Source organism: Echinops telfairi, unplaced genomic scaffold, assembly GCF_000313985.2.
Source record: "Echinops telfairi isolate 266 unplaced genomic scaffold, ASM31398v2 ScPeMD7_9;HRSCAF=40, whole genome shotgun sequence".
NCBI classification, from domain to species: domain Eukaryota; kingdom Metazoa; phylum Chordata; class Mammalia; order Afrosoricida; family Tenrecidae; genus Echinops; species Echinops telfairi.
This window is the reverse complement of record NW_022103906.1, coordinates 99,044,631-99,053,537: the sequence shown is the minus strand read 5'-3', so window position 1 is coordinate 99,053,537 and position 8,907 is coordinate 99,044,631. Positions and strand designations below refer to the sequence as shown.

At 41.2% G+C, this 8,907-nt stretch overlaps 1 protein-coding gene across 6 annotated transcripts in view; it reads right to left on the bottom strand.

Moving 5' to 3' along the window:
- Positions 1–8,907, bottom strand: part of KIDINS220 (kinase D interacting substrate 220) — a 111,892-nt gene that overhangs the window by 79,848 nt on the left and 23,137 nt on the right. For all 6 annotated transcript variants that reach the window (XM_030884552.2, XM_030884553.2, XM_030884555.2 and 3 more), the window contains exons 8-11: positions 8,174–8,272; positions 5,592–5,690; positions 4,298–4,396; positions 1,653–1,830 (exon numbers count right to left, since the gene is read on the bottom strand). In XM_030884552.2, coding sequence (XP_030740412.1) covers positions 1,653–1,830; positions 4,298–4,396; positions 5,592–5,690; positions 8,174–8,272 — 475 coding nt within the window. The remainder of the gene's footprint in view (positions 1–1,652; positions 1,831–4,297; positions 4,397–5,591; positions 5,691–8,173; positions 8,273–8,907) is intronic.

Here is an 8,907-nt window from a genome sequence, read left to right as displayed (position 1 = left end):
TCTATTTCCCCATCCTCATATAATATATTTGTATATGTACATGTCTTTATCTAGAGCTCTATAAATACCCTTTGCCTCCCAGCTCTTGTATTTTTAATATGAAAAACTCAAGAAAAATAGTGGGCAAAAAGACAAAGTGAAAAATTACAAATACAAATAGCCTATGTAGTATTTATAGAATTAAAAGATCTCAAACTGTCACTAAATTTTTAAATGCAAATAACAGTGGGATTGTGTTCTTACTGATCTCATTAGCAAAAGTTAGGCAAAATATACCAAGTAGGTGCAAAGCTGTAGGGGAAGAATTGCACTATAATATACAGACAAACAGAGAAGACATGATTACACACTTTTTAGAAAGTCTAACAAAAGTGTGGGCAGATATCTGCTCAGTTAGCAATTCTATTTCTGGGACTTCATCCTAAGCGTCAGAGTGAATGGACAGATGTCTAAAGATAGTCACCAGAGAAGTCTGGCAGAGCCTCCAAACAATTAAGAATTAAGAGGATTAAAAAAAAACAAAAAAGAATCAAATTGAGGGAGGGGGCAAAATGAGGAGCTGATATCAAGGGCCCAAGTAGAAAGAAAATGCTTTGAAAATGATGGACAAATGTGCTTGATACAATGAATGTATGGATTGTGATGCAAGATGTAAGAGCCTCCAATAAAAGTATTTAATAAAAAAAATTTTTTGAGAGGGTAAAGACAGCCAACAGAAAATGTGTACTTTCTATTATACTGTACTTATATTTTCTTTCTTTGAATTGAATGAGCAGACAATGAAAATATTTTAAATGCAAAAACTCCTCATAGGAATACAAGAGAACCATATGCACAGTGACATCTAAGTAAGAAGGTAAACTTGGAGGTGGCAGGACTCTCCGGCCTCTCCTGGTTCCTGGAACTACCAGAACCCTTGTAAATCCTATCGGACAGCTGTTCTGTATTTCCAAGTCCCACCTATGGACGGTGACATTCTCATGTCTGTTCTTTTCCATCAGAAAGTACTTTATTTTTTAAGACATCGTGCCAGCCATTACACAGGACACCCAGAGAGGACACAGCTAATGACCCAAAGCCTTAGCCTCAGACAGGAGGACAATTTTAAAAGAAATACAACAAAGTGCTATGCACAGGAAGTATTTAAAAACAGGAACTGTAAACAAAGTACTTTAGACATTCAAATGAAGTGAGGAGATTGGTTAAATTTTCATTAAGGCAAAACCTTTCTTTCACAGGGAGAGAGAGCATTGAGGTATTCCTGGTGGGGGCAGACCAGATGCCCAGACAGGAGCCTGCGTGCTGGGGCGCCCTGATGAGAGGAGCGCTGTGCTGACAGCAAAACACAACAGAGGTCATGCTGGAGGGGGGCTTCCAGAAAAGCAGGTTTTGCAGAGGCCTTAAAAGCTGATTGATGACTCTGAGTGTATTTAATTTAGAATGTTATAGTAAGAGTTATCATCAGAAGAATTTTAAAGAGGGAGGAGTATTTTCCACAGGAAAATGCAAACTTTCTCAACTTTTGCTACGTAAACTACTGTTCAGTGGCAATTGCAAAAGTGATGCTAGCCTTTTTATACTTATTTTCATATTTTTAAATAGAACATTGATTAAAAAAAAAAGCTCAGACAGAAACAAAGTCCAGTACTTACTAGCTCCAAATATCTGAGTTAAAATGCTTTTCTGGTGGCTGCAGTCAATGTTGTAAGGGGTCTCGCCAGCTTTATTGGGCCTATAAAGTAATCGTCCATCCTTAGGATTTCTTAAAAGCAGTTCGGCCAGTTTCCGACTCCTGCCCCGGATAGCGATATGCAAGGGAGTATCTCCTTTCTGTAAAAGAATGGGAGAAAACAAGAACGTGTGCATTTTTATATACTGGTGTGTTTTATGTGTAGCAACAAGGTTTGTGCTTCTGTAAAACAGAAAATCAGAGCTTTTCATGTTTTAGGAGTATGTATATATAATGTTATATACACATTTCAATAGAGCATACAAGGAAACTTCAAAAACGTTGGTGAAAATTTTTCATTGTCTTTTTATTCTAGATTCCCCACAAACTTTTTGAAGCCCCTCTCATTCATAGAAGTTAATTTTTTATTGCTATCCTTATCCACAATTTCTTTCTCTTCACTCCTTGCTTTGCTTTCTCCCCAAATTCTTCAGGACTAAGTTGCTTTTCTCTCTCTCAGCCTACTCACAGAAGACAAAGACAATTCCCAGCATACTGGTCCACATTTATTATAGGTTGTTTATCTATCATCCAAGCATTTACTGTCCAAGAACATAAACTGCCTTCCTCAACAAACGCGTATTCCGTTTCAGTTTTCTACTCTATTTGTGTAGCGAGCTTCAAAATCAATTCTGCTACCCCATGTAGCATTAGTGAGCTCATCAGTTTCTCTGACCTGTGTCCATCGTCCTCCATTATGGTGTGGCTGTGGTCGTCGTGGTTACAGGATGCCATAGTCAGTGTGAACTCACAGCAAGCCTGTGCACGCAGAAGGAGACACTGCCCAGGCCTGAGCCTCCTCACAACTGCCCCCAGACTCGAGCCCCTTGGGGCAGCTTCATTAGTCTACCTTCTGATCTCCCAGTCCTGCATGTTGGATTTCACCTTCTCTGACTACAATCTCCAGCTCTCCTCCTCCTCACCTCGCTTAGCACCACGCTGCCCGGCATCAATCTACCCTATGCCTTTAGAGGACCTCCAGCCATCTCGATGGGCCCTTCTCTTAATCTGCTGGCTTCACCAGCTACCTCAAGGCCATCCTCTCCAACGGCCTGATGCCCCACCCCAACCAGAATCACAGGGCTCCTCCACAAAGGTATCCAGTTCTTTTTGCCCTCCTTGCATTCTTGTTCTCTGTATTCTCGGATCCCACTGCTAGACTGATTCCATTATAAAATCCACTCAATTCAGACATTTACTGCATTCTGCATGCAAGTAGTTCACAATGGAGTGGGAAAATGTTAGGACAACAGGAAATGACTATTTGACATGGTAAGAGAGAGAACAAAGGCTTGTGAAATGTTCTGTTGGGATGCAGGGACCAAGGGGTGTGGGGGTGGGGTGGGGTGGGGGGTCAGTCTATAAATGTTGAGTTGGAAAAGTTGTGTCACATACATTTACAACAATGGCAAAAAAAGAGCAGTTGCTCCAAAACCCTCACTGCTGGTGAGTCAATGCTGACTCACAGGGAACCTACTGAACAGAGTGCAGAGTGCAGCAGGCCCAGTGGGTTTCTGAAACAATATTTATGGGAGTAGAAAGCTTCACCTTTCTCCCACAGATCTTCTGGTGGCTTCGAACTTCAGACCTTGTGGTTATCAGCCCACTGCATTAACGACTGCCCGTGAGTAGCTTCTCTACAACCAAATGCCTCATGGGGTGGGTTCCTTGGTCTAGACATTTAGAGTCAGGAATTTAGGGCCTCGGGCTGTCCCAGTAATTCGCTCAGCAATATGCTCGGTGCCTCTGCTCTCCCTCGGAATTGGAAGTGCAGTGGCTGGGGCCTTACACCTTTGCAAGCAGCCGTTTGTGACACACAATTGCTCTCGATTCCCCAGGAACAGCAGAGGAAGGAGGAGAGTCAGGAATAGGAGGAGGTATGTTAAGTGGGGCTAATTGTCTCCATGAACAACTGCTTCCTTCGCCAAGGATCATAAGAACAATCTGGTGTCCAGTTATCAACTGAACATTCTGATCAGTTTCCATATACAAATTCTGATCAAAAGACGGAAACTACAGAAGACCATTTCGAATTCTTAGAGTCTACACATTCTGGGGCCATGAAAGTTGGATGAACCCCTGAAACGACTGCCCTGAGATCATCTTAAAAACTAAACCCAAAATATACCCTGGTGGCTTCTTAAACCCCAACAACCCTTCTGCTTACTTAGTAAAAAATGTCTGCCCCGGACTTATGTTCTTTAAAGGCCTGTCTCTGTGGGATCAAACTGACCACAGCACTCAGAGGGTGAGCGGGCAGTGAGGGCATGTCAACAGGAGAGGTGTGACGCAGAGAGTGGGTGACAGCTGGTGGCACAATGAGGAGTGGAGAAATGGGTGACGGACTGTATGCTCTGCAGTGCACGGTCACAACAATAAGATAATGCAACATACTTGCCTGTCCAATTCCCAGCAAGCTAACAAAATAACCATAAAGGTACTGTAGCATCAAGATCCCACACAGATATTCCCCAATACAAAATCCCCCCTGGCTCACAAAACAATCCTGTCGACACAGGGCCAGACAGCGCTCTGAGAAAGAGAGAGAGAGCGCGCGCGAGCGCTCACCTTGTCCACAGCAGACACCTTCGCCCCCTTGTCCAGCAGCAGCTCCACCACCTCAATGTTTCTCATCTTGGTGGCCTTTATAAGCGGTGTCTCGCCATCCTGTGGGCAAAGGAAACGTTTGTGAGATTAATCGCTTTATTTCTAAACACTTAAAGTCATACATACATGCAAGTATTTGACTATCTTACTCTGTTAAATAGTCCATATTACAAATGTTCTTAAAAAATGATACTTTTAATCACAAAAAAAGTGCTTGTCCTTTTAAGACCAACCATTTGTATCAAACTGATTTACAGTGTTCGACCAAGAAGGAAATGTGCCAAATCAAACCAGGCAACAGTTTCCTCACAAGCTGACCCTTATGGCCCGGCCCAGCTACACTGATTTCTGGAGCTGCTTCTCATTCTCACTACTACCCACTGTCCAACCACAGAGTTCCGCTGTGAATGCCCAAGCAAACCAGTGTCTACCTTTCTTTACAAATCTATACCAGCATCACTTTAATACTGTGACTTACATACAACAGAGGAAACCACTGGAAACAAACAATATGCCTTTAGAAAACTTCAAAGAGGGTATTGTTGCTTTCAAAACCCAAATTAAGGGAAGCATGGTGAAATCACAGTTCAGCGCTGAATTAAGAAAGGAGCAAAGCATGATCAGAAGCAACAGATGGTCACAGGGGTTAACACGTGTCCAAAGAAGGAATGTTTAAAAAAAAAGAATTTGAAGAACTACCTGCAAGCCAGAAGGTGTCCCAGGAAATTCCCTGCCCTCCGGTACTGAAGCTACGGTCATTGGGTTAGAAATACGTTGGTCCTGATCTCTAGCAGAGGAAACGGGGTGGCCTTATGGGCAAGTTTACAATTTTTCTCCATTCAGTATGCATTTTTGCCATGCCATTTCAAGTCAGACCCCAACGTGCAACACCCTGACACTGCAGATGTCACACAATATGAGCAGAATCGGCCGTTCACAGTGGTCTTCTGAAAGGCAGCGTGTGTTCTGGGCCACAAACCACAAAAGCATGTTGGAAAGTATCTGCTGACAGTTATACTGAAGAGCTTACATTGTTCCTTCCGAGTGGATTTAACTGAAGTAACAAACGAGACACCGCACTTCACTGTGAATACACAATTCTTTTAAAGTGTGTTGTCTGACTTACAGCTTACATTAATAAAAACTGTGGCAGTGTCATTCTTACACCAAACAAAGGTGACAGGAGGACAAAAGCAAAGCAGTGCTGTTCCCACGTCAGACAGAGCTCACTCGCAGTGTCGACGGGTCTGTATACCTTTGTGCAGATCTCCGTGTCCGGGTTGCACTGTAAGATATCTCTCACCATCGTTGCATTTCCTTTCTCAACAGCCCAATACAAAGCCGTCTTATTGTCCTAAAAAATAAAAACCATGTTACAGATTGAGGTGTGTCCCAAAAAACATGTTGTAAATCCTAACTCCACTTGCTAATGTGTTTGGTCAAGTTGACCGTATCAGTCTCATTAATCTTGCCAGAGATACGAAAGAACAGGTTAAGTAAAGAAGGAAAGAAACAGAGATGAGCACACAGGCACTAGGTCACATAAAGCCAAGGACCTTCCCTTAGTGCCCACAGAGAGAAAACACCTTTCTCTACAACTCATCCTCTGAATTCAGACTTTCAGGCTCCAAAACTGTGAGAATGCAGATTTATGTTTTATAAAGCGCCCCCTTGTGATAGTTCTGCTAGAGCAGCACTAAATAACTAAGACATGTATCAGCAAACACTTCATGTAAGACAGGGTACTACAAAGTACTATTTGTAAAACATGATGACTAACAATCCTACCAGAAAGCATTCACAAACCTGTCCCACAGTTAGGTAACATAGTGAGAGGTAATATTAGTTCTTATTCTATCTTGGACTTACTTCAGTAATTTATTATGAAAGAAGTCTTATAAAACTTTAATATTACTTGGCTTTAAAAATCAGCAACATTACAGAGGTTAATAAAATATGCTTTTTGTAATGCAAGTCTATTTTAGGAAAGTACACTGGGTTAGAAGTCATTGAGGTGTAAGCTTTGTCATTTTGGACACACTACCTCAATATCCTTACCTGGGGCTTTACAGTTATACTATACTTGTCTGGTTTTTTGTGGGGGGGTTTGATTTTCAAAAGATAACAAGAGAATATATTGCCCAACCATATTGCATCATAATTGTCATAATTTTAGTGTTCTAACATTCATCCTCCCCACAATTATATACTTGGTCTTGATCAGATCATTTAAGTTCCCATCAAGCTCAAAAACCAAAAATAGAGCCCCGGGACCTTAAAAGCAGAGCTAAAAGGGAAAGAAAAAAAACATTGAAGAGTATATGATTGTCAGACAAAAGAGTTAGCTAAAACTCTTGAGTCTAGATACATCTTTCAGTGAAAACGTGATTTTAACCCAATTAAACAGTGCATGGCTTTCTGTGGCTCCAACATTGATTCCCATATCAAAATGTTCCTAATGGAACTCCTTTTCGCTAAATGTAAACTTGTTCCCCACATAGCATAGCACTCAAGACTCCCCCTCTGACCCTCATGCCCTTTCCATTTCCAATTTCCAACCTCCTCTTCCACTCCAATGCCAACCTAACTGATTCAACACCTACAGAGTACAGCCTTTCAAATTCCTATTCTCTTGAAATTTTTATTTTATTATTCTGCTAGCCTTGCCTGAAATAGCCAACTCCTCTTCTTTATCTAAATCCAACTCGCCTTTCAAACTTGGCTCAAATCTTCTCTCTCAAGAGTCTTCCTGAGTGTCCTTTTCCTCCTCTCGAGACCGACACCAAAGCTTTCGTGATGGAGTCCACTGCTGACCACTCTGTGCCTCACTCTTTCCTTCCCATGCACTGCCATAGGGTTATGTATTATAAAGAGTGTGCGTGCATGTGTGTGTGTGTGTATACTCAAGTATAAGCCGAGTTTTTTAAGCATTTTTTATGCTGAAAAAGCCCCCCAGTTTTTTGTGGTAAAATTAGGTGCCTTGACTTATACTAGAGTATAAACGGTATATCCAAATAAGCATAGAGTAATCACAATTTTCCACTCTAAAATATGTCTCTTTTTTTAAAATCATTTTATTGGGGGCTCGTACAACTCATCACAATCCACACATATATCCATTGTGTCAAACACATTTGTACATTTGTTGCCCTCATCATTCTCAAAACATTTTCTTTCTACTTGAGCCCTTGTTATCAGCTACTCATTTTTTCCTCTCCCTCCCCACCCACCACTCCCTCATGAACCCTTGATAACTTATAAATCATTATTATTTTGTCATGTCTTACACTGTCCGACGTCTCCCTTCACCCACTTTTCTGCTGTCCGTCCCCCAGGGAGGGGGTTATATGTAGATCCCTGTAATCGGTTCCCCTGTCTACCCACCCCTTCCCTCCACCCTTCAGTTAAAATATGTATTTCTTAAAGGCAGTAGTCCTTTGTTATTTTCAACATAGCATGTTGCAAAATCATACATTGGTTTGATCTACACACAAGAGAACTGGGGTTAAATACATGGAAAATTAGCAGAAATATAGACTGTGCAACAATAACAACAACAAAAATGGGCTATCAAGCATAGATTTTTTTTTAATCTAATACTCGTAGACAAATACATCACTTGGGAAGGATTGTTCCTAAAATTCACATGGTTAACACCTACCTAATTCTAACTTATTATTACAGAATATCCAAACAACAGAGAAACATAATGGTAATATAGCATCAATTAAGTAAAGTTCATCTCCATAGTAAGGTCTGTAAAATGACATGATGGGTAGTTACCATGAACAACTTATTAGACCCTAAAATAACAGCCGGGCCGGTAATCAAACGTACCTGTCCTCGAATGTCTATATCTGCGTATTTTTGTAGAAGTGCTCGAACAATTTCAACATGACCCCCTCTGACAGCACCAATCAACACAGTATCTCCACTCTAAGAACAAACCCAAAAACCACAAACTTAAAACAAGGTGAACTGATGAGAAAAATAAACACTTTTAAATTAAAAAGTTAATCTTTTTCCTGAAAATCACTTGAAAAAGCTTACTATTTCAAAATGAGAGGGGGGGAAATGCATGTTAATACTTGGTATTAATAACCCTAAAATAAGGGACAGAGGACGGTATACGTCAAATTGAGGACTCTGAAACTTGATGGCAAAAAAAAAAAAAATGCTGAATGACAAGTTGCCCAGAGTAAGCATGGTCTTTGAATGCAACTCCCCACTGCAAATATGTCAAATCATTCAATCCTATGGCGGCCAGGACACAGGATGAACATTCATCGATTAGGCAATAAAAATCTCCTGGGATGCTATACAATGAACACCACGGATTCTAAGAATGGAGTGGTGAGGCAAGAGCTAGGAGCAGTGATGGGTCAATGGCAGAGTCCCACTTTCCATGCAAGAAGTTCCAGGTTCGATTCAGAGTCAATGGAACCCGTCCCACCACCACCAATTCATCAGAGAAGGCTTCCGTGTTGGGACCTACAGTGTTTAGCAGATTTTACCTAAAGATCGAGGCTAAGGCAAACTAGAATTAGTTCAGAAAAGCAGTCAGTGAAATC